The 25,091-nt window shown below is 59.0% G+C and overlaps 1 protein-coding gene across 3 annotated transcripts in view; it reads right to left on the reverse strand.

The window, feature by feature from the left end:
* Positions 1-11,124: 11,124 nt before the first annotated feature.
* The window catches only part of REPS2 (RALBP1 associated Eps domain containing 2), a 65,177-nt gene continuing 51,210 nt past the window's right edge, over positions 11,125-25,091 (reverse strand). For 2 of the 3 annotated variants that reach the window (XM_064152088.1, XM_064152085.1), the window contains 5 exons: positions 23,583-23,644; positions 17,328-17,411; positions 15,981-16,126; positions 13,442-13,547; positions 11,125-11,996 (listed from right to left, as the gene is read on the reverse strand). In XM_064152088.1, coding sequence (XP_064008158.1) covers positions 11,928-11,996; positions 13,442-13,547; positions 15,981-16,126; positions 17,328-17,411; positions 23,583-23,644 — 467 coding nt within the window. In that variant the 3' untranslated portion in view covers positions 11,125-11,927. The remainder of the gene's footprint in view (positions 11,997-13,441; positions 13,548-15,980; positions 16,127-17,327; positions 17,412-23,582; positions 23,645-25,091) is intronic. The other variant, XM_064152086.1, reaches the window with a different exon arrangement.

Below are 25,091 nucleotides of genomic sequence, written 5' to 3' on the forward strand. Positions count from 1 at the left end.
AGATGCTGAGAGGGCTGCAGCAGCTCTGCTGTGAGCACAGGCTGAGAGAGTTGGGGCTGTGCAGGCTGGAGAGGAGAAGGCTTGGAGGAGAGCTTGGAGTGGCCTTGCAGGGTCTGAAGGGGGCTGCAGGAGGGCTGGGGAGGGACTAGTGACAAGGTCTGGGAAGGAGAGGAGGAGTAGGAGGAGGAATGGGTTTGAAGTGGAGAGGGGAGATTGGAACTGGATGTTTGGAAAGGGTTCTTGAGAGTGAGGGTGGTGAGAGACTGGCACAGGTTGAGGGTGGTGAGAGACTGGCACAGGTTGCCCAGGGAAGTTGTGGAGCACAGAAGCACCCAAGGTGATCACCTTGGGTGCTTCTGTGCTCCACAACTCCCCTGGAAGGTGTTCAGGACCAGGCTGGATAAGGCCTTCAGTGACCTGTTCCAGTGGGAGGTGTCCCTGCCTATGGCACAGGGGATTGGCACTGGCTGAGCTCTGAGCTCCCTTCCAACCTAACCCATTCCATGACTCTAAGGTCCCTTGGAGACATCTGTGGCTCCAGACACAATAAAGAGCTGGGGCAGCCCAGGCAGAGCTGCATGCCCTGCTCTCAGCTGGGGCTGGATGAGAGGAGCCTCTCTGGTGCCTCCACAGGTTTGCTTTCTCCCCTCTTTCACTGTGTCTGCTGGGGAATGAGCCAAAGCCACACAGAGCTGGATCTGCTCCTGATGTTCCTCATGTTCCACTCCTCATCTCCAGGGCTTTGGGTTGGCCCTTCAGAGGGACTAAGGCCAGCAGGGAAACTTGGATCTCAATCAGCTCTCTAAAGGAAAGGGTTTGGCTTCAGGGGGCTGTTTGGAGGTACCTCACACACCAGGAAACTCCTCATGCTGCTGGGTGGTGCTGGAGCTGGGAACCACACCTGCCCATGCCCCGAGCCCCGGGGGCTGTGCCTGCTGCTGTGAGCCCAGGGTGCAGTCCCCTTGCTGGGCTCCCTCCCAGGGGGCTCTGTGTTCCTTCTCCCTCCCTGGCTGTCCCTGAGCTACCTTTCTGCTCTCTGGCTGAATGCTCTTCTCTGCCCTTGCAGGCACCTGGTGAGTGTGCCCCAGCCCGCGGGGACAGACGAAGCAGGCAGCCTGCACTGACACCTTGTGAGGCTCTTACCTGAGACACTGCAGCACCACGGGCACAGCAGCTGCTGGGGAGCAGAGAATTTCACAGCAGCTTCGGGCCTGAAGAGCTTTGATGGCTGCCAGAGCTGCAGGGAAGGGAGGCAGAGGTGGATTTCTGCTTTCCTCCTGCCCGAAGTACCAGGAATTTCTTATGCAGGAGGTTGGAGCAGCTCTGCTGTAAGGACAGGCTGGGGATGTGCAGCCTGCAGAGGAGAAGGCTCCAGGCAGAGCTGAGAGCAGCCTGCCAGGAGCTGCAGGGGCTGCAAGCAGGCTGCAGAGGGACTGCTGGCAAAGGCCTGCAGGGACAGGAGGAGGGCAATGGTTTGAGCTGAGAGCAGAGCAGCCTGAGCTTGGCTGTGAGGAACAAGTTGTGCAGCAGGAGGCTGCTGCCACACTGCAACAGGTTGCCCAGGGAGGGAGCTGAGTGCCCATGGCTGGAGCTGTTGCAGGTGAGGCTGGGCAAGGCTGTGAGCAGCCTGCTCTGGGGGAGGATGTCCCTGCTGAGTGCAGGGACTTGGACTGGATGCCCTTTGGAGCTTCCAACCCATTCCATGATTCAATCACAAAGTGCTCAGCTCCTGCAAACACTACAGCCCCTGCAGCAGGGGAAGCTCTCCTGCTGCCTGCTCCTTGCTTCCTTTACGACCCCCTGCAGTTCTGTATCCTGTTGAGTGTCTGTTTTGTTTTAAAAGCCTCTGCAACATGAGGGCAGAAAGTGTCAGACACAAGCAAGCAGCTCGTTTTTCCCTGGGTTTTTCTTATGTCACTGTGCTCCAGCTGGGCAGCTGCACACCTTGCTTCAGCCCCTCGCTGCTCCACTGGCTGGCAGAGGCCTTTTACTGCTTGCAATGGAATCACAGAATCATAGAACCAAGCAACTGGAAGAGAGCTCCAAGCTCATCCAGCCCAACCTGGTTGGCAGAGACCTTCAAGCTCATCCAGCCCAACCAGGCTGGCAGAGAGCTCCAAGCTCCCCCAGCCCAACCTAGCACCCAGCCCTGCCCAACCAACCAGACCATGGCACTAAGTGCCCCAGCCAGGCTTGGCTGCAACACCTCCAGCCACAGCCACTCCACCACCTCCCTGGGCAGCCCATTCCAGTGCCAATCACTCTCTCTGACAACAACTTCCTAACAACATCCAGCCTAGACCTGCCCTGGCACAGCTTGAGCCTCTGTCCCCTTCTTCTGCTGCTGGCTGCCTGGCAGCAGAGCCCAACCCCACCTGGCTACAGCCTCCCTCGATTGCTGCTGGACTCCTAGAGGTGACTCAGGCCTGTCCTTGGCTCTTTGCTCTGGGTGTTCAAATATCAGAGCTGAGTGCTTCTCTCTCTTACCCAGGTGGCAGTGTTAAGAGCCCAGCCCCACAGCACCGAGGTGAGCTGCAGGTAGCTCTTGTCCCCCTTCAGAGCAGCAGAGAGGCTCACCCAGCAGGGGCCACGGAAGGCACCAGCAGCCTGCCCAGCACCAGCTGCCAGCTCAGGCTCTCTGAACTCTCTTCCCTTGCTTTGATTACTGTACAGGAGAGTGATAGCAAGCCCTGGCAGGTGCCACTGCTCCTTTGTAGATGGGAAGAGTGGTCACAATAGTGAGCATACAGCATGGAAAAGCAGGCTGCCCCTTTCAAGTGCTTTGAAAGAGCAGTTCTAGAACTTCCCAGGTACATACTCAGCTCTGTGATCACTGCTCAGGCTCACTGCAGCTGCTCCTCTGCTCTGCTCCCTTATTAAGCATTCAGAGTTCAGGACTTGTTTCTCCTGGGAAGTCAAGATGTGCATAAGAGACAATAGGAGCCAGCCAAAGAAGAGAAAGGACTGCAACATCTCCTTAAATGCCTCCCACCTGCACTGTGCCCAGCCTGCTGTGCCTTTAGCTGGAGGGGCTGCAGTGCCATCCACGCCAGCCCTGCTGCTCCACTGGGCACAGCTGCCTCCTCTGGCAGTCAGACAAGCGCCAGGGCTGGTGCCAGGACAGGCAGGGAGGGGAGGAGCACATGCTGAGCACCAGCACCTGCGGGAGGGGGCATGGGAGTGGGCTCTGCCCTCCGGGAGCAGCAGCCAGCTACTGACTGAGCTCACCCACAGGCAGCTGCTGCCGGAGCAGAGCGAGATAAGCCCGCAGCAGCGTCTGGACAGCTGAGTCACTTCCACACCGCGGGGGAAAGCTCCTGAGAGCACTCGTGGCAAGTTCAGTGCTTCAGGCAAAAGCGGTAAGGACTCAAACGGCCCCTGCAAGAGAGCTGTCAGCCTGGAAGCCTCATTACTTGGGAGGAGACAAAGGCAGCTCTGCTCTCAGGCTCCCAGAGCAGCGCTGGACCTGGGCTGGCTCCCACCGTACTCCTAGGAGGAGGGATGCAGGTTTTAATGAGCACACTCTAAGGAGAGGGGGGGGCAAGAGATTATGCATTTGTGCTCCAAGCTGGTTTAACAAGGCAACAAATACTTAATGGATGATGCCCTCAGAACAAACCCAAGCAGGGTCGTGGCAAGCTGGGACAAAGGCAAAGTGCAAGAGAAGCAAACTGGACAGCTGTGAAACTCCTGCACCGGGCCTCGGGGGGGGGTGAAGCGAGGAGCAGCTCAGAGCCTCCTGCTGACTCCAGCCTCTGGAGTGCCTCACAAAGCCTCCACAGCCCAGGGGCTGCCATGCCCAGCCCTACAGGACACAGACACACCTGCACTAACGGGAAGCCTCCCCAAGCTGGGCACTGGGAGGCTGAGCTGCCCTTGCCACACGCCTTCAGGAGCGGCAGCTAAGGACGCTGAGCTGCCTCGGTGCCAGGCAGCAGCTGCTGCCAGAGCAGGCTTGCTTCTCGCTGACCAAGAGCCTCTCCTCCTCCCCAAAGGCCACTCTCGCTGCTGAGACTTGCCAGGAGCCACTGTGCCCTGCCCGGAGGGTGCTGCTGCCCAGTGCCCGGGCACGCCCGAGCGGCGCTAGAGCTGCCTGCGTGTCTCCAGCGCCTCTGCTACCCTCCTGTGAGAACCTGGGCTGTGAGCAAGCCCAGCAGGGCCCTGACGCCTCCCAGCTGCCTCCTGTGCTGCTAACCCTTGCTCCACTAGTCTGAGATGATTCCCCTGTCTGCCTGCTCTGCAGCTGGGTGTTTGGGCACGGTGATGGCCTGGGGCTGAGCCCTGCAAATGGTTTCTCACTCCAGCAGGCTGCTGTCCCCTTGGCCTTGTCTCTGCCTACCGTGGGGTTGTTTAGCCTAGAAGAGGAGGCTCAGGGGGGACCTCATTGCTGTCTACAACTACCTAAAGGGAGGTTGTAGCCAGGTGGGGTTGGGCTCTGCTGCCAGGCAGCCAGCAGCAGAAGGGGACAGAGGCTGAAGCTGTGCCAGGGCAGGTCTAGGCTGGATGTTGTTAGGAAGTTGTTGGCAGAGAGAGTGATTGGCACTGGAATGGGCTGCCCAGGGAGGTGGTGGAGTGGCTGTGGCTGGAGGTGTTGCAGCCAAGCCTGGCTGGGGCACTTAGTGCCATGGTCTGGTTGGTTGGGCAGGGCTGGGGGCTAGGCTGGGCTGGGGGAGCTTGGAGCTCTCTGCCAGCCTGGCTGGTTCCATGGCTCTAAACGAGGCCAGTGCAGGCAGCGGCTGCTGGGGGGGAGCGCAGCAAGGATGGAGCTGTGAAGGCACAGAGCTGGGCCAGACACATCTGTGCCCCCGGCCCCAGCCTCTGAAAGTGAGGAAATCTCAGCCAGGGCCACACCCGAGTGTCTGTGTGGATATTCACAGAGCTGTCAGGTTGTGCTGAAGGAGCAGCACTGAGCTGTGGGGCTGAGCCAGCTGCAGCCCCCCCTGCTGCTGCAGCCGGCGAGCCGAGGAGCAGCAGAGGCTGTGGGGAGCTGACTTCCCACTGCCATGCAGCCTGTGTGGCTTTGCACGTTCAGGAAGCAGGGCTGCCCTCCAGGAAGAAAGAGAGGTTTATCTGAGCTGGCACTGCCAACAGCACTTGGGTGCTGTTGCTGCCACCTTCACTCAAGGCCCAGCCGAGCTCACACACAGCCCCAGCTGCTGGGGGCACTGCAAAGGCAGCAGTGCCTGCTGACAGCCTACCTGGGGATGGGGCCAGCACCAGACACTGCTTCACCTCTGAGCTCCACCGAAGGAGGAGGACACAGAGCTGCTGGAGGGAGGCCAGAGGAGGACACAAAGATGCTGCCAGGGCTGCAGCAGCTCTGCTGTGAGCACAGGCTGAGGCAGCTGGAGGGGTGCAGCCTGCAGAGGAGAAGGCTCCAGGCAGAGCTCAGAGCTGCTGCCAAGAGCTGAAGGCAGCCTGCAGGAAGGCTGCAGAGGGACTTGTGCTGAGGGGGGCTGCAGGCAGGCCAAGGGCAATGGTTTGGAGGTGAGGCAGAGCAGGGGGAGAGTGGAGCTGAGCAAGAAGCTGTTGAGTGTGAGGGTGCTGAGAGCCTGGCCCAGGCTGCCCAGGGAGGCTGGGGCTGCCTCCTTGCTGGGGGTGTTCTGGGCCAGGCTGGCTGAGGCCCTGAGCAGCTGAGTGTGGCTGAGAGGTGTCCCTGGGCATGGAGGGGAGGTTGCAGCAGAGGAGCTCTGAGCTCCCTGCCAGCCTGAGCTATTCTCTGATTCTCTGTTGTCACTGCACAGCCTGGCTGGGGCACTTGGTGCCATGCTCTGGCTGACTGGCCAGGACTGGGTGCTAGGTTGGGCTGGGTGAGCTTGGAGCTCCCTTCCAACGTGGTTAATTCTATGATTCTGTGGCCCAGCCTGGCCTGCAACACCCCCAGGGAGGTTGTGGATCACAGAATGTGATCAAGGATCACACTGGCTGATTCTGTTATCCACAATCTCCCTGGGCAGCTTGTGCCAGACTCTCACCATCCTCACTAAAGAATTTCTTCCCAATCTCCAGTCTCAATCTGCCCTCCTCCAGCTCCAATCCATTCCCTCTCATCCTGGCACTCCCAGCCCTTCTCCAAAGGCCCTTCCCAGCCTTCCTGCATCCCCCCTTAAGGTGCTGGCAGGCTGAGCAGAACAATGTCCCCTCTGTTCCTTTGTTTGGCTGCAGAGAAAGGGAAGGGTGTCCTGGGTCCCCTTCAGTGGGCCAAAGAAGGCAGTTCAGGAGCTTCCAGGAGTGGTTCCAGGGAGGCAGATTCCAGACAGCTTAGCGGAGCTCTCCCCACTGCCCGTGCAAGGAACTAATCTCCCTGGCTGGCTGAGCCGCATTAGCTGCTGCTGCCCCCCAGGCTCCTGAGCCAGGGCCCTCCAGCCCTCACTAGCTGCCTGAGCCCCTGGCACCTGCCACAGGCCTCTTACTAGGTCACTGCTGATTAAACATCCCAGCCCCCCAAGAAGTGGGTTATGTGCTGGGGCCACCGTGCTGCTGCTGGGCTGGGGGAGGCAGAGCTGCAGCGCCTCACCACTCGCTCTGGGAAGAGCTGCTGCCTAATCCTCAGCCTCCATCTGCCCTCCTCAGGCCTCAGTCCAGCCCTCCTCATGCCAGCACTGCAAGCCCCTGCCAGAACTCCCTTCCCAGCTCTCTGCTAGGTACCTGGAGCAGTAGGAGCTGCAGCAGCAGCGTCTGCGAGGGGCCTGGCTCTGCTCCTGGCACTCCACACTGTGCTCCTGAGGCTGGGCAGGGGCAGCTCTGCTCTGAACACTGCCTGGCACTTCCACGCTGCCACACTGGGGTGAAGGAGGCTCAAACCATGGCACAACTCAAGCTCTGCTGGAAAAGAGACCAGGAGAGCTCATCAGGTTGTCAGTCACAGCAGAGCTCTGTGCCCATGCACAGGAGGAGACAAACCTCACAGGGATGCTGGGAAGCTCCCACATGGCAAAGCCTCCTGCTCCCAGCCCCTGCCCAAAGTCCCTCCCAGCTCTGCTGCAGCCCCTGCAGGCACTGCCAGGCTGCTCTGAGGTCTCCCTGCAGCCTTCTCTTCTCCAGGCTGAGCAGCCCCAACTCTCCCAGCCTGTCCCCACAGGGGAGCTGCTGCAGCCCTCTGAGCATCTCCATGGCCTCCTCTGGAGCCTCTCCAGCAGCTCCATGTCCCTCTTCTGCTGGGGGGAGCCCAGAGCTGGAGGCAGTGCTGCAGGTGAGGGCTGAGCAGAGCAGACTGGAGGGGCAGAATCCCCTCCCTGTGCTGCTGCTCTCCCTGCTCTGGCTGCAGCCAGCACACAGCTGCCTCTGTGCTGCCAGCCACCAGTGCTGGCTGCTGGGCACTTTGGCACCAGCTGGCACCCCCAAGGCCTTCTCCTGCAGGCTGCTCCCAGCCACTCCTTGCCACTGTGTGTGCTCAGACAGCCCTGAGTCAGCTGTGCAAACCTCATTTTGATTCAGCACAACTAAGAACTCCTCAACACTTCCCAAGTGCAGCACAAGAAGCAGGCTGCCCTGGGAGCTGTTTGCAGCTCTTCAGCAGCTGCTACTTGCACATCGGTTGCAATGCCTGAGGATGGCAGCTGAAGAGCACTGCTGCCTGCCTGCTCTCCCTGTGCTCCCCAGAGCTCCAGCTGCTGGAAGTCAGGGATTAAAAGAACAAAAAGCTTAGCTTTAATTCTGGAAGATCAGGGGCCCAGCATTAGAGGTGCCCTGGATACAGAGTGAGGAGCCAGAAGTCAGCTTAAACAAACTTCCCCCTTGCTTTCAGCTCTTGTGGCTGCCTGAAGCTCACCTGGGGAAGCTGAGAGCTGCATCCAGACACCTCAGGCACTGGGGCAGGTCACACCTTTGCCAGCAGGCCACAGGGCAAGGGAAAATCAAATTCTTCCAGGTGGAGCTGGGGTTTGTCACCAACTGCTTCAGCCTCTATGATTTAATTCATCCCTACCACTTGTGGTGTGCTGACCTGAGCAGTTCATCCACCCTGGGCACTGCAAACAGAGCTGCCTTTGAGTGCTGTGGCTGCTGCCATCTGCAGAGAGCCACACAGTGCCAGGGGCTGGGAGGGACCCCCAGAGAGCAGCCAGCCCAAGCCCTGCCAGGGCAGCAGCAGCCAGGGCAGGGCACACACAGCACAGCCAGGGGGGTTGCAGTGGCTGCAGAGAAGGAGACTCCACAGCCTCTCTGGGCAGCCTGCTCCAGGCCTCTGCCACCCTCACAGCCAAAAAGCTTCCCCTCCTCTTGCCCTGCCACCTCCTCTGCCCCAGCTTGCCCCCAGTGCCCCTTGTGCTGCCCTGGGCCAGCCCTGAGCAGAGCCTGCCTGCCTCCTGCCCACACTGCCCTGCACAGCTTGGGCACAGCACTGAGGGCAGCCCTCAGGCTGCTCTGCTGCCAGCTGCCAGCCCCAGCTGCCTCAGCCTGGCCCCACAGGAGATGTTCCCTGCCTGCAGAGCTCTCTGCCTCTGGGCTGGGCTCTCTCCACCGCTGCCCCCAGCTCCTTCTTGGCCTGAGGGGCCCAGAGCTGGACACAAGATTGCAGCTGTGGCCTCAGCAGGGCAGAGCAGAGGGCAGGAGAACCTCTCTGCACCTACTCACCACAGCCCTTCTGAGCCAGCCCAGGCTGCCCTTGGCCTTCTTGGCCAGCAGGGCACCTTGCTGGCTCCTGGGCACCATTCTACCCCCACAGCACACCCAGGTCCCTTTCCCCTGTGCTGCTCTCCACCAGCTCAGTCCCCATCCTGGTTCATGAGGTTGTCCTTCCCCAGAGCAGGATGCTGAGAGCAGAACTGCTGCCTCCAGTCCCTGCCTACAGCAGACATGCAGGGAGCCAGCTCCATGCTCTCCTGTGTCCCCCCCCAGCTTCCCATTGCGCTGAAGGTGCATAATGAAACTGCTGCCACAGAACAGCAGCCACTAACACCCATCCAGGCTGGGGATTACCATAATAACTCGTGCCCCTCCAAGGGCTGAGAGGATTAGCTGCCATCCCATTGTGCAGGCAGTAAATAATCAACCTGATTTCCTCCAGACAAAAGCTACATTCGAGGCCTGAATTATTGCTTCTTCCCTAATGAGAGGAGACAGCTGCAGAGGCAGAGCCAGCAGCAGGGTCTGAGCACCAAGAAATGAGAGCAGCTCTCAGAAGGCTTGGCAAAATTCAAAGAGGAGCACTAAATATTCCTGTGGCAGGGAAACAGGATGGAGGGGGAGGGAGGGATTGATTCATTTGATCAGAACTAATTCTGGCAGCTCAACTCCTCTCCTGCCTTTGATCCCAGGGCTTCTGGGGGCTAAATGCATGAGCCTGCTGATGAGAGACCTCAGGAGGTCAAGTTACCTGCAAACTTGTCCTTCTCCTTGGGAGCTTCCCAGGTCCAGGCTCAGAGTTACCATTACCATAAGCTGCAGAGCAGCTCCTGAGCCTGAGATCTGCATTCTCAGGAGGTGCCCAGAGCTGTGCTGGTATCTAAGGGAGCAAAAATCAAAGCACAGGAGGTCAGAGGATGATTTTTATCTTCCTGAAGAGACATCTTTTTCTCAGCACTGTTTTTCAGGGAGATGCAGGCCCTCAGTCAGCTCAGGCAGATTTCCTCCCCAGTTCCTGCAGAAACTTTCCCATGCAGCTCACAGACTCCTAGAATGGCTCAGGCTGGCAGGGAGCTCAGAGCTCCTCTGCTGCAACCTCCCCACTGTGCCCAAGGACACCTCTCAGCCACACTCAGCTGCTCAGGGCCTCAGCCAGCCTGGCCCAGAACACCCCCAGCAAGGAGGCAGTCACAGCCTCCCTGGGCAGCCTGGGCCAGGCTCTCAGCAGCCTCACACCCAACAGCTTCTCCCTCAGCTCCACTCTCCCCCTGCTCTGCCTCAGCTCCAAACCATTGCCCTTGGCCTGCCTGCAGACCCCCTCAGCACAAGTCCCTCTGCAGCCTTCCTGCAGGCTGCCTTCAGCTCTTGGCAGCAGCTCTGAGCTGCCCCTGGAGCCTTCTCCTCTGCAGGCTGCACCCCCCCAGCTCCCTCAGCCTGTGCTCACAGCAGAGCTGCTGCAGCCCTGGCAGCATCTTTGTGGCCTCCTCTGGCCTCCCTCCAGCAGCTCTGTGTCCTCCTGCTGCTGGGGCCAGCAGCACTGGGGCAGGACTGGAGGTGAGGTGAGAGCAGAGTAGAGGGGCAGAATCCCCTCTCTCACCCTGCTGCCCACACTGCTCTGGCTGCAGATGTTTCCAAGCCTCTCCTATTCTCTTTCACCCTGTCCAACAAGCACTGATTTTCCAGGGCAGGAAGATGGATCATTCAGGAGAGCTTACTGCAAGGATGAATTCCAACAGGGAAAGGCAATGCAGAGCTGCAGGATGGCACTCCAGAGTGCTCTCAGGCTGGGAAAACTTAAGTGTGGAGGAGCCATCTAAACCCTTCCTGCTACTGGTGCAGGATAGCTCCCTACAGGGTACTTACCACTTTTCACCTTGGCCTTGTGCCACACTTGCAGGCCACTAAAAATCATCTCTGTCATGGCTTAGTGCTGCTGGAATTCGTTTGTCCCTAATTATTCCCTGCTTTAAAGCTCTGCTCTTTGATAGCTGTGACAGAACTCTTCACAGGTTAAGGTCCCTTCGTGCTCCCTGCCCACCAGAGGGTTTCCATTTCCCAGTTCAGTTTCAACCCATGCAGCCCAGGAGGTGCCAGAAGCCCTAGGAGCAGTGGTTACAGCCCTTCTGCTGCTCCTGCCTGGGCAACCCTCTGACCAAGGGCTTGCTGCAGCCTTGGAATGGCTTTGCCTACATCTCTTGGTGCCAGTAGGTCAGGACCACCTCCCACCAGCTCAGGCTGCTCCAGGCCTCATCCAGCCTGGTCTTCAACACCTGCAGGGAGGTTGTGGAGCACAGAAGCACCCAATGTGATCTTTGATCCACTCTGACTCTCCCCACCTCCAGCTTTGCTCCAGCCCCCCAGTCCTGGCACTCCCTGACACCCTACCCTACCTGCTCTCTCCAGCCAGGCGCAAAGGAACCTTAACCAAAGGCTGCTGTGGGAATCAATCACTTCCAGCAGGCATCTGCTAACCTCCTCCTGTTACCTTCCTGCTTTTGGCAAGGGCCTTCAGGCACACACAGCAGCTAGGGAGACAACAAAAGCAGGCTTAATGCAGAGTCCTTAGAACAGCTTTTATCAAAAGTGCCCCCCCCATACATGTTTAGCCTCTCCTTACAAATATGCTCTGGGTTAAAAAACAAAGAAAGAAGAAAAAGTAAAGCAACCCCTCAAAGAAAAGCCTATAAAGCTCTAGCTCAGTGACCCCAGAGGTGCTAAAGGTGTGCAGAGGCAGTGGGAGCTGCAAGCAGTGCTCCAACCCTGCTGACAGAAGCAGCTTTAGCCCAAGGGAAATGATCCAGGTTGGGTTTTTTGCAGTTTCCAAAAGGATCCAATTTGAGTCCTTTCTGCTGTTTCTGTAGGTTTGTTTTCCTGCTCTCCTGTGTGACCCTCTAAAATACAAGGTCTCTAAGATCAAAACCCAGCCATGGCAACCACTGCTAGAACAACATCACCCGAGCCATGCCTGCAGACAAAGGCTCTGTGCCTGCCGAGTCCTGCAGCCCACCGCGGCGCTAGCCTCCGGTGACAGCCACAAGTCCACCTCCAGGGGAGGAGTTGGAAACCGAAGCAAGCCTTGGGGAATGCTGTAGCTCCTCGGGGTGCTGGCAGGAGGTACTGCCAGGATGCAGGCAAACCAAGAAGTCTCTAGATAAATAAAACACTCTCAGGTCCTTCATCTCCGGGTGGGAAGAGGGAGAAGCAGAGCAGCTCTCTGCTCGCCGGCACCCAGCAGGCAGCTCCTCGCCGCCTGTGCCCTCTTCAGCTGCAAAGGCAGGGCCAAGGCAGAGCCCGAAGCTGCCTCTCCCCACCTGGGCAGAGGCCCTGCCTGGTGCTCCTCTGCAGGGCAGGCTCGGCGGGGCTCAGAGGACGGTGACAGGGCGCAGCTGCTCCAGCTGTGTCTCCAGGGCGATGCGCTCCTTGTGCACCTCCTGCAGCAGGGAGAGACGCGGTCAGGGCACCACCTCGCCCCAGGGCAGGCAGGCAGGGCACTGCTGCTGAGTGGAGGCTCAGGGCTCTGCTCTTTAAGTAACAATCCCTGGGTTCCTCAACACCCTGCCAGTGCCACTCTGCACGGCCATCTACACCCTGCTCCTGCCAGAGGGGCAATGTGGAAGTGGCATCTCTGTTCTTGCCAGAGAGTGACTGGCATTGGAATGGGCTGCCCAGGGAGGTGGTGGAGTGGCCGTGGCTGGAGGTGTTGAAGCCAAGCCTGGCTGGGGCACTTAGTGCCTGGCCAGGGCTGGGTGCTAGGTTGGGCTGGGGGAGCTTGGAGCTCTCTGCCAGCCTGCCTGGTTCTGTGATTCTGTGATTCTGCAGCAGGTGCTCAGGCACTGCTGGAGAGCAGCAGCCAGGCACTGCCCAGGGAAGTCACCAGTGGGCACAAGTGACCCTTGTCACCAAAGACAACCCAGGGCCTCTGAAACCCTTTCCCTCCAAAGCACTGCCTGAGAACTCCTGGTCCATACAGAGAAGCCCTTTCCCTGTGGGGCAGGAGGAGACTCAGGGTAAGGTGCCACAGGCTCTGCAGCCTGCTCCTGTGGCAGCTGTGGCAGGAGGATCAGCAGCAGCCTTGGCCAGGAGGGAAGGCTTTGGGGGTCTGCACTTCTGGGCCAGGAAGAAGCTCTCCTGATTTCGAGGCTGCCCCTGCACTGAGGGGCACCTGGCTCTTGCTGGCCTCCATTCAAAGGCCTCCCTGGACACTGGGAGCTGTGCTCCTCCGGGTTTGGGCAGGCTCAGAGCCCTGGCGTGGGCACACACCTGGACACTGCCTGTGCCTCCTCCACCAGGGCTGCAGCAAAGCCCTGCTGCACCAGGAAGCACTTCTGTGACTCGAAATGCCACTTCAGTTTGCTGCTCCTCTGTGAGCTCAGGCAAATCTCTCACCCTGCTGCAAAATCCAGGCCTGCCTCATGAAGGTCAGGGAGGAGTCTACACCTGCCGAAGGCAGGGCATGGGAGCAAGGAATGATGGCAACCTGCTGCCACCAAAGGCTTTCAGCAGCTGCTGCTCCAGCCTGGGCTGTGACTTCAGTACAAAGCATCCAGGCCCTGTCTCTCTCAGGAGACCCTTGGAAAGCAGCTAAGGAAAGAGAAGCAGCGAACAAACTTCCACCTTGCCTGAAGGCAGGGACACCCTACCCTAGAGCAGGCTGCCCACAGCCTCAGCCAGTTTGGCCTCAAACACCTCCAGGGATGAGAGCCTGCCAGGCTCTCAGCACCCTCATGCTGAACAACCTCCTAACATGCAGGCCAAATCTCCCCCATCTCCAGCTTCGTTCCACTCCCCCCAGTCCTATCACTGCCTGACAGCCTAACAAGTCCCTGCCCAGCTTTCCTGCAGGACGAGCAAGCGCCTCTGCTGGAGGAGTGCCTACCTTCAGCTGCTGCTGCAGCTCGCTGTTGAGCCGGGCCAGCACGGCGTTGGCCTCCTTGTTCTTGCGGATGGCAGTCTGGATGGCCCTCTTCTGCCGGGAGGGCTGCCTGCAGACACAAACACGGCGCTGAGCCCCAGCCCCTGCCAGCCCCTGCCAGCCCCTGCCAGCCCCTGCCAGCCCCTGCGCCGCGCAGGCAAGGCAGGAACCGCGGCGAGGAGGAGCAAAAGCCTCCCAGAGCACTCAGTGGCTGCAGCGGGGCAGAGGGCTGCGAGCAGAGCTAGCCCAGCTGTGACCCCGGTGACAGAACCCGGCCAGGCTGCCTCACTCGTTTCCAGGTCACTGCCCTCTGACTCAGGCCAGCACCAGCCCCTGTGCTGCCTGCACTGCCGCTGTGCCAGCTGCCTCCAGGCACTGGAGGAGTTCAAAGGTTCACAAGGGGTGAACAGAGAAGACAAAGCAAATCTACCTGGCAAGAAAGGAGACCTGCAGGAAAACTCTGCCTCCCAGCTCTGGTGCTGCTTCACCTCAGAAACAAATCTCTCCTTCATCCCAAGCAGTCATTGCCACCAAACCCACCTCCTGCCACCAACTGGCAGGTGCCTCATGGACCTCCTCACCTCTGGCTGCTTAAGTAAAAGACCTCTCATATTATCTCACAGAACCACAGCAGGGCTCAGGCTGGCAGCAGCTCAGAGCTCCTCTGCTGCAACCTCCCCTCCATGCCCAGGGACACCTCTCAGCCACACTCAGCTGCTCAGGGCCTCAGCCAGCCTGGCCCAGAACACCCCCAGCAAGGAGGCAGCCACAGCCTCCCTGGGCAGCCTGGGCCAGGCTCTCAGCACCCTCACACTCAACAGCTTCTTGCTCAGCTCCACTCTCCCCCTGCTCTGCCTCAGCTCCAAACCATTGCCCTTGGCCTGCCTGCAGACTCCCTCAGCACAAGTCCCTCTGCAGCCTTCCTGCAGGCTGCCTTCAGCTCTTGGCAGCAGCTCTGAGCTGCCCCTGGAGCCTTCTCCTCTGCAGGCTGCACCCCCCCAGCTGCCTCAGCTTGTGCTCACAGCAGAGCTGCTCCAGCCCTGGGAGCACCTCTGTGGCCTCCTCTACATATTTCTCTGTAGCTCCTGGTAGCTGATGTGGAGGAAATGGCAGTGATGCAGACAGGAGCAAGAGAGCTCTGGATGTGAGGAGATGCCAGGGGATGGCTGGAGCTGACCTCATGGTCTCTTCCAACAAGGCTTTTCTACAAGTCCATGACCAATCTACTGCAATAAAGAGGCAACCACGGGAAGAAAGCAAGAACACACTGCAGGGTGGCTGAATATTCAAGCCTTCTGCCCAGCTGATCATCTCAGAGTCTGACAGGAGACCTCAGGAGCTCTCTGATGCCCAACCTGACCTAGAAGAGATGCCCTAGCTAAGCAAGGTCCTTCATGGGACACAGTGCCCCATTAGCTCTTCCCTTTTAGCAGAGCTGCTGCCACTGAGCCTTGCACAGCATCAGCAAGGAGGGTTTCTTACACTCCACTGCACTGTCAAGTTTCCTGCTTCAAGCTACTCCCCACAGGCTGCCAGGGAAGGTGAAACCAGCCCAGGGCCACACACCTCAGTGCTCACTCCTGCGTGCCAGCAGAGCCGCAGGCGGGGCAGGGTGAAGGCAGGAGGCTACCAAACGCTGCTCCTTCTCTGAGCACCACAGAGTTTGTGTTCCCAAGGCACAGAGCAGCACTCTGAAGGCATCCTAGGAGTCCTGCTGCTTACTCTAATCTACAGCTAGGCAGCATGGAGTCAGTGCTGCTGCTAAGGAGCCTGCCAAGCACTGCCGAGCTGACAGGGGCAGCCTGGCTCCGCTCAGCCTGCACCAGACGCCTCTGCGAGGCTGTGGCTGGCGGGGGGCTATCACGTTTCAGCTGAGGGAGATGCACAGATCCATCAGCGTTTCAGGTGCCTTCACTTACCCCTTGGACAGCCCTCTCTGCACTGCTATTAAATAAAGCTATAGTGAAATCCCTCAGGCCTGTGCTGCTGACAGCCTCGACAGCTCTGTGACAGCAAACACCACTCGCTGGGGCTGCTGATTATTAGGTTATCGTCAGCGCTCCGTGGCTCAGCTCACACCAGTGGGAAGCTCATTTCCAACCTGCCCTGTGATGAAAAAGTACCACAAGGACACGACTCCATTTCCTGGGCATTTGTCTGCTCCTGTCTCTCCATGTGAATGAGCAAAACTCCAGCAGAGAGATGCAGGGCGAAGGACACAAACCCAGAGAGCTACAAGGAGTGGTCCCGGAGCTGCCGGCTGAGCAGCTTGGCTGCCTCTCCAGACAGGCCCACCCGAGAGAGCCAGGACAGCTCCAAAGAGGCCATCACTCTGCCCAGTCAGCACAGACTGCAGGCTGCCCTCAGAACGCAGAGGTAGAGTTCAGAACCCAGGTCTCGTGATCTCAAAGCAGGAGGCACTAAGCACAGAGTTATGCTCAGAGCGAGCCCTGCCTCCTCAGCTCTCATGCTGCACTTTGCTGGGCTTGGCATGGGTGTTTACCTTGGGACTGAGAGGTGAGTCTTGGCTGCTGGCAGGGCAGAGGTCACACTGATAGTGGGGGACATCTCAGGGGTCTCCAGCCCTTGTGCCTCTGTCCGGAGCTTCCTGCGGGCAGGTTTGGAGGGTGGCTGAGCGAGGACAACCTCCTGCAAGGGAGAAGCACAGCAAGGGTAAGTCAGGCCATGTGCAGCCTATGGCCAGGCTGGGCTCGCCTGTGGCACAAGCTGCTGACAGCTGGCCTAAGCTGCCAGCACTTAACGAACTCCAGAGCTCCCTTCAAGTGTGGTTACAGCCTCCCGGGAGCAATACCTCCCGCAGCCTCCCAGCGAAGGCAGCCACTGCACTGCTGGTTTGGCTGCCCCAGGAGGACAGGGCTGCACTGCAGAGCTCTGCCCCGTGTGCACCTGGCACCACCAGCAGCACTGAATCCAAGCCAAGGTTTCCTTCTGACTCGGCTTGGGTGCCAAGGACCAATAATCACTCACTTGCGCTGGAACTGAACCACCTCACCCCTCCGACACGGGGCTCTCCCTCCCCAGCCTCCTCTCTTACACTCAAAACAGCTTAGGAAGACAAAAGTGGAGAAGGAGCCAGGCAAAATCCCCGAGTGAGAAGGGCAGGAGAGCAGTTAGCACTCTGCTTTGCAGGCAGAACAAAGAACCTGGAGCTCTGTGCTCCCAGTGGAAAGAGGAGTCTGTTTCAAAGGAAGACATCCTCTCTTCTGCAAGCAGGAGGACTCCTGGTGCCCTGCAGCTGTTTCCAAGCTGAAGGAGTGCGAGATGCTGCCATGGCCTTTCACTGGGAGACCTTGCCCGGTTTGAACAAGGAGGGGAGCTGTGGCTGCCCTGCCTCAGCAACGAGAAGGCTGACCCAGGAGAAATGCCAAAGGCTGTCGGGTCAGTGCCGGAGCCGAGGTCAGACACCTCTCCTGCCACCCCTGCACACACACATCTGACTGGCCCAGCCTGGCCTCCTCACCATGGCTGTTCAGAGACCCACAGAATGGTAGCTTGGAAGGGACCCCAAGGATCATCCAGCTCCAGCCCCTTTGCCATGGGCACAGACACCTGCCAGTGGAGCAGGCTGCCCAAGGCCTCGTCCAGTCTGGCTTTGAACTCCCCCAGGCAGGAGGCATCCACAGCCTCTCCGGACAACCAATCCCAGAGCCTCACCACCCTCACACTGAAGGAGTTGAGAGGTGTCCCACGAAGGGAGGTTGCAGTAAACGATCCCTGAGGCCCCCTCCCAATCTGAGCCACTCTGGCTGACCCTCAGCTGAGCTGCTTCTAAAGCAAGCCCCTCTGTGGTGAAGGCAAACCTCTCCACACCGGCAGCAGCTGAGCTCACCTTTTTTGCTGGGCTGCTCTCTTCTGCCTGTGCCGGGGCTCTGCTCAGCTGAGGAGGCAATTCCAGCTCAGAGGGCTGCTCTGCCTGCAACAACACATCAGTCACTGCTGCCCCAGCCGAGGCCCGGCAGTCACAGACAATAAAGGCATTGAAAGGAAACGTTAAACACAAAAGCAAAGTTACTTTAACAATTCAGCAGCAGGGGAAATGGAGATAGAGGGTGACAGCTGCAGGCACCACAAAGGGCAGTGCAGAGATTAAATGAAGCTGTCTGCTTGCTTCGGTTGGGCTCTAAAGGGAGAGGGAAGCCTTTCTGGCAAGAACCAGGAGCACCCAGGACGTGCTGTGGTTGCCTCTGTGCCCTACAGCACTGTGAGGGTGGCAGAGGCCTGGAGCAGGCTGCCCAGAGAGGCTGTGGAGCCTCCTTCTCAGCAGCCACTGCAACCCCCCTGGCTGTGCTGTGTGTGCCCTGCCCTGGACTGGATGATCTCTGCAGGTGCCTTCCAATCCCTCGCAGTCTGTGACTCTAAACATTCAAGAGAAGGACTGAGGGGAATGGGCAGAAGCTAGAAAGGTCTCAGATGCACCCTGGCACCCCCTGAAGCCGATGCAGATTCATCGGAGTGAGGCTCTGCCTGGGAAGTTTGCTCAGGACCCCATGGTGCCTGACAGTAGCTCTGCTGCACAGCACAGAGCCAGGGCAGGCTGCACCCAGCCAGCTCCGTGTGACACTTCCTGCACAGGGAGCACCTGCACCCCCTGCACTGGCCAGCTGGGCACATTCTGCTGCTCACACTCTCGCTGGGGCCAAAAGCAAGGCTGCCTGGGCTGAGCCCACAGCGCGAAACAGGAGACAAACCCCTCAGTGGCTATGTATGAAAGAAGGGTGAAGCTGTTCAAGAGCCCAAATCTTCAACGGTGTCAACAGAGACTGCTGCTCTACAGTGGCAACAGGCAGCACAGGGCCACAGGAAGGGGATGGAGGACCTAGAGGAGAATGGGAAAGGAGGGAAGAGGGAAGGAAGGGAGGGAAGAGGGAAGTGAGGGAAGAGGGAAGGAAGGGAGGGAAGAGGGAAGTGAGGGAAGAGGGAAGTGAGGGAAGAGAGAGAACCCCAAACTTTTGCAGAGGCAGGCTGCCTCCCACACTCCTCCTTTATTTACGGTCTCACTGCAGGGGAACATCACTTTACACTGGATGGAACTGAAAAGGGGGGAGTGGTGTAAATTGTGTGTCCTGGTGGCACTGATTCCAAATGGGAGTGCTGATGCCAAAAAGGGTAAGACTGACAACTTGCAAGGGTTTGCTATCACAGCTGCCACTGCTGCAAGGCTGAGTGCTGCAGAGCTGAGCTGCCTGGGGCTGGGCCACTGGGCTGGCTGCTCCTCACTGCTGCCAGCACACAAGGGTCTGGGCTGGAAGGGAGCTCCAAAAGGTATCCAACCCTCTGCACTCAGCAGGGACATCCTCCCCCGGAGCAGGCTGCTCACAGCCTTGCCCAGCCTCACCTCCAACAGCTCCAGCCATGGGCACTCAGCTCCCTCCCTGGGCAACCTGTTGCAGTGTGGCAGCAGCCTCCTGCTGCACAACTTGTTCCTCACAGCCAAGCTCAGGCTGCTCTGCTCTCAGCTCAAACCATTGCCCTCCTCCTGTCCCTGCAGGCCTTTGCCAGCAGTCCCTCTGCAGCCTGCTTGCAGCCCCTGCAGCTCCTGGCAGGCTGCTCTCAGCTCTGCCTGGAGCCTTCTCCTCTGCAGGCTGCACCCCCCCAGCTGCCTCAGCCTGTGCTCACAGCAGAGCTGCTCCAGCCCCTGACCATTCTTGGGTCCCTCCTCTGGACCATTCCACCAGCTCCCTGTTCTTCCTGTGTGGACGGCTGCAGAGCTGGGCACAGGAGCCCAGGTGAAGTCCTGCAGAGCAGGGCAGGGCAGGGCAGGGCAAGGCAGGGCAGGGCAGGGCAGGGCAGGGCAGGGCAGGGCAGGGCAGGGCAGGGCAAGGCAGGGCAGGGCAGAGCAGGGCAGGGCAGGGCAGAGCAGGGCAGGGCAGGGCAGGGCAGGGCAGGGCAGAGCAGGGCAGGGCAGGGCAGGGCAGAGCAGAGCAGAGCAGAGCAGGGCAGGGCAGGGCAGGGCAGAGCAGAGCAGAGCAGAGCAGGGCAGAGCAGAGCAGAGCAGGGCAGGGCAGGGCAGGCTGGAGCAGCAGGTGGGGACAATGAGCAGCAGCAGCAGGAGGGCAGTGAAGCAGCAGCAGCCTCCAGCCCGGGCTGGCTCCGGCGCTGCAGCTCACGCCCGGGAGGTCGCCAGGCGCCTGCCGTGTCCCTGCAGCGCCCCCTAGCGGGGCCCGGCGCGGCCCTGCCGTGCGCTGCGCCCAGCGGGCAGGAGCGGAGCGAGGCTGCTGCGGCACTCGGAGCCTGCCCGCAGGGCGGGGGGCAGCAGCGCCGGGCCCGGCCCGCCTCGGCTCTCTGCAGAGCCTCCAGCCCCGCTCCTGCCCAGGCCAGCTCTACACAGCAGCGATCTGCCAGCAGCGCTGGCGCTCCCCTCCGGCACCAGAGGGCTGCTTCTGGCCCAAGCTGCGGCAGGAGCTTTGTTCAGGGACCAGCAGCAGCCAGCCCAGGCTAAAGCCTTTTGCTTACAGCAGCATGCACCGATGCAAAGAGTCTGCTGGTTCAGCTAACCCAGCAAAGCCCTTTAGGCACGGCCCCAGCGGCTTCCCAAATCCCTCTGCAAGCCTCCAGCCACTGCCCCACACACAGACCTTAAAGGGAAAGAGAAGCCCACTTCTGGCAGAGGAACTCTCAGATCCCTTCCCTGCTCTGCACAGGGGGTGAAAGGCAGTGCCTGGAGCACAGGGGGACTGAGGCAGCTGGGGGGGTGCAGCCTGCAGAGGAGAAGGCTCCAGGGGCAGCTCAGAGCTGCTGCCAAGAGCTGAAGGCAGCCTGCAGGAAGGCTGCAGAGGGACTTGTGCTGAGGGGGGCTGCAGGCAGGCCAAGGGCAATGGTTTGGAGCTGAGGCAGAGCAGGGGGAGAGTGGAGCTGAGCAAGAAGCTATTGGGTGTGAGGGTGCTGAGAGCCTGGCCCAGGCTGCCCAGGGAGGCTGTGGCTGCCTCCTTGCTGGGGGTGTTCTGGGCCAGGCTGGCTGAGGCCCTGAGCAGCTGAGTGTGGCTGGGGCATGGTGGGGAGGTTGGGTCAGATCATAGAATCATGGAATCGAGCAGGTTGGAAGAGAGCTCCAAGCTCCTCCAGACCAACCTAGCCAGGTGGAGTTGGGCTCTGCTGCCAGGCAGCCAGCACCAGAAGAAGGGGACAGAGGCTCAAGCTGTGCCAGGGCAGGTCTAGGCTCGATGTTAGGAGGAAGCTGTTGTCAGAGAGAGTGATTGGCACTGGAATGGGCTGTCCAGGGAGGTGGTGGAGTGGCCGTGGCTGGAGGTGTTGCAGCCAAGCCTGGCTGGGGCACTTAGTGCCATGGTCTGGTTGGTTGGGCAGGGCTGGGTGCTAGGTTGGGCTGGGGGAGCTTGGAGCTCTCTGCCAGCCTGCCTGGTTCTACTGAATCTGCACTTCACCTCTTGCAGGAGAGCTTCCAGGTAGCCACTTCCTTGCTGCCTGGCAAAACTGCCAGGATGGAAGCAGTGGAGCAAGCAGGTTCCCAGCACCTCCAGAAATAAAAGCCCAGCACAGAGCATTGTGAATTCACAAACCCAACAGGCTGTGGGCAAAGAGAGCAGGGCCCTCAGGCTTGCCAGCCAAGGTTCACAGGGACTCCTTCCAGCCCCACTGCTTTCAAAGCCCCTGCTAGAGCACAGGCAGGGCTGCAGAGCTGCCTTCGTTAGCAGACAGGAAGGTACCAAAGGAGTCACTTAAATAAAGCAGTGCTGGTCTAATTGGGCAATGCTGCAGAGTGAGATGATGTTGGACCAGAGCCCAAAGCTGTATTTGCTCTTCAGTGTTCACCCCTAATTCCTATTAGCATAAATATGTTACTCAGGCTCCCACAGCCAGCAGCTGTGGCAAATTACTTCTGCAGGCTGGAGAGCCAACAGCAATGTTATTTTGTTTTCTGGGCTAAAGAATAACAAGAGAGGCCTCTTGGAGAGATGCAGCCAGGCTTGGCTCCAGCAGAACCTGGGGCACCACTGCCCACAGCCACCTCTGCTCTGAAACCTTCTCCAGTCCTACTGACTCCTGTCACCTCCAATTGGTTTTAGGTACAGCCCTGGGTCCAGAGAACAGAACAGGAGCAGAACAGAGTAGAATAGGGCAGAGTAGAATGGAGTAGAGTAGACTATTCTAGAGTAAAATAGAGTGAAATAGAGCAGAGTAGAATAGAATAGAGTGGAATAGAACAGAATAGAGTAGAATAGAACAGAGTGGAGTAGAATAGAGTAGAATAGAGTGGAGTAGAATGGAGTGGAGTAGAATGGAGTGGAGTAGAATGGAGTGGAATGGAATAGAATAGAGTGGAACAGAATAGACTAGAATAGAGTGGAATAGAATAGAATAGAGCAGAGCAGAATAGAGTAGAGCAGAGCAGAGCAGAGAAGAACAGAGCAGAGTCTCTTCCAAGCCTTCTCATTTGCTTGGCTGCAACTTGTGGCTTTGGTTGGGTTTTTTTCAGTGACATCTCCAAGAGTGCTGAAGGAACTGGGGATAAAGTGGCAATGTTCTTGCAGGCAGTGGCTGCCTTCTGCACTGGATTTGCAGCTGGGTTTACAAGAGACTGGGAATTACCATCTGTGATCCTGGCACTCAGTCCTGTCCTGGGACTCTCCTCAGCTGCTTGGGCAAAGGCTCAACAGCAGATTCTTACAGGTAGATCCAAAGCTCAGGTTTCTGCCCCAAGGAAGGTGTCCCACCCACTTATTTATATGCAATGGGCCAGTAGCTCCCCTGAGGACCTCTCCTCTATCCTGCACTTCACCATGAAGAGTACTATTTGAAGCACACTGCTGCATGAGACTCCACAGAGCCCACACCAGGAAAAGATGCTGCTGATCCTCCATCACTTCCTAAAACATGAAGCAGCATCTGGATGAAGACATAAATGATGCAATCAGCCTGCACTGGGCTGTGGTTGTGTCATGCTCTGAAATAAAACCAACCAAGCAAGCAACAACTCATCCCAGAAGCAAACCAAAGGCACAGCACTGGTGGCTGGGAACTTCCTAACACAGCTGGCCTGGCATCCTCTGCCCTTCAGCACCCTGTGTTAAACCCACAGGTGAAAGAGACCCTTGCATGCTGAGTGTCCCCCAGCAGATGTCCCCTCAGCATTTCACTCAATCACAGCAGGTCAGGGGCTGGAAGGGACCTCCAAAGCTCAGCCACTCCAATCCCCTGCCAGAGGAGGATCTCCTAGAGCAGATCACACAGGAACACATCCAGGAGGGTTTGAATACCTCCAGAGAGGGAGACTCCACAGCCCCCTGGGCAGCCTGTGCCAGGGCTCTGGCACCCTCATAGGGAAAAAAATCCTCCTGATGTTTCCATGGCACTTCCTATGCCTCAGCTTCCACCCAGTGCCCCTTGTCCTGGCACTGGGCACCACCCAGCAGAGCCTGGCTCCAGCCTGCTGGCACTCACCCTGCACACATTGATAACCATTGCTGAGGTCACCTCTGAGGTCCTCCTCTGCCAGCAGCACAGCCCCAGCCCCCTCAGGCTCTGCTCCTAACAGAGCTGTTCCATTCCCTTCAGCATCTCTGTGGCTCTGTGCTGGACTCTCTCCAGCAGTTCTGTGTCGCTCTTGAACTGGGGGGCCCAGAACAGTACTCCTGATGAGGCCTCAGCAGGGCAGAGCAGAGGGCCAGGAGAACCTCTCTCGACCTACTCCCCACAGCCCCTCCAATGCACCGCAGATGGCATTGCCCCTCCTGGCCAGCAGAGCACATTGCTGGCTGAAGCTCACCTCCCACCCCCCAGGGCCCGCAGATCCTGCTCCCTGAAGAGGTAACAGCAGGTCTCAAGCCCGTGCATGCCCTTCGGGCTGGAAGCTGCTCTTAGCAGCCCAGCCTGGCTACCCTTACACCTACAGCCTTGCCGGGGGGCACATGCCAGCTGCACTGCAAAGAGAAGCACAGGGGATGCAGTCTGGCACTGCAAGCACTGCCCAGGCAGGGTGACGGAGGACATGCATGGAGCCCGCAGAGCAGGCTGCAGCCCTGCACTCACTGGGCAGAAGCACATCTGCCATGGCCAGGCCAGCCTGTGCCAGCCACTGCAACAGCCAGACATGGAAGTGCTCACGGAGGAGCTGAACCCTGGTGCATACCTGAGCCACGGACGGCCGAGGGGGCAGCGCGGGCGGCGGAGGCAGCCAGGCAGACCTCACAGCTGCAAACACAAACACCAAACCACATTAACCCCAAACAGCTGGGATGAGGTCCCTCAGCACTCCTGCTGGAGGCAGCACCCAGCACTGTCAGGGCAGAAGGCAGCTGCCTCAGCCTGGCCCCACAGGAGATGTTCCCTGCCTGCAGAGCTCTGTGCCTCTGGGCTGGGCTCTCTCCACCACTGCCCTCAGCTCCTTCTTGGCCTGAGGGGCCCAGAGCTGGACACAAGATTGCAGCTGTGGCCTCAGCAGGGCAGAGCAGAGGGCAGGAGAACCTCTCTGCACCTACTCACCACAGCCCTTCTGAGCCAGCCCAGGCTGCCCTTGGCCTTCTTGGCCAGCAGGGCACATTGCTGGCTCCTGGGCACCCTTCTGCCCCCCAGCACCCCCAGGTGCCTTTCCCCTGTGCTGCTCTCCACCAGCTCAGTCCCAGCCTCTGGGCTGGGTTCTTGCTTTCCCGTTGGAACAGACCTGCCCCGTGGCTGTGTTCACTCCCCAGGCAGCCATCCCTCGCAGCTGGAGCTGCTCCATGCCCTGCTGATCCACCTGTGGCTGTCTTGCTGCTGCCCTCTCCAGGCAGTGACTCCAGAGAGGGCCACGGCAGCCTTCAGCATCTGTCAGAACCTTTTACTGTTGCTCATTGCCCTGTTGCAGGGGCAGGTTTCTTGACAGGTTCTGAGCCCTCAGCAACCTTTTGTCTTCCAGCAGTGCTCCCAGCAGCTTGACCCCCCTCTGCCAACAGGCCAGAGAGATCCTGCAGCAGCAGCAACTTGATGAATATTTCATGCAGAGCTTCAGTCAGAATTTGCAGGATTAAAGAGAGGGAAACTAGGTCAAGTGCACGTGGTGCAGGCCCCCACTGCTGTACTGCTGCATTCATGGACCTTGCAGCCTGACAGCTGAGGGAGCAGGTCTGGAGAGAGCTTTCAGTGGGGTTTTGCCTTTTTGATTGATTGATTGATTGGTTTTAAACTCCATTCTTCTACATAGAAATGATTTTTCCTCTGGGGACTTTGTGACACAAATCCCAGGAGAGTTGTGGCTTTCCTGAAGCCCAGGCAGGCAATGCCCATGGCCCTTCCCTCACCCACTCTGCTGTAGAAGATCAGGTCAGGCAGACAGGACCTGCCTTTCATAGCCCCCTGGGCTTGAGCTCCTGCTGGCCTTGTGTGTGCAGGTGATGGCCCTCGGGCTGGGGGTGTGCAGCCTGCAGCAGAGGAGGCTCAGGGCAGAGCTCATTGCTGCCTGCAGCTGCCTGCAGGAGGCTGTAGCCAAGTGGGGTTGGGCTCTGCTGCCAGGCAGCCAGCACCAGAAGAAGGGGACAGAGGCTGAAGCTGTGCCAGGGCAGGTCTGGGCTGGGTGTTGTTAGGAAGTTGTTGGCAGAGAGAGTGATTGGCACTGGAATGGGCTGCCCAGGGAGGTGGTGGAGTGGCTGTGCCTGGAGGTGTT

The sequence above is a fragment of the Pogoniulus pusillus genome, chromosome 12 (genome assembly GCF_015220805.1).
Source record: "Pogoniulus pusillus isolate bPogPus1 chromosome 12, bPogPus1.pri, whole genome shotgun sequence".
In the NCBI taxonomy this organism is placed as follows: domain Eukaryota; kingdom Metazoa; phylum Chordata; class Aves; order Piciformes; family Lybiidae; genus Pogoniulus; species Pogoniulus pusillus.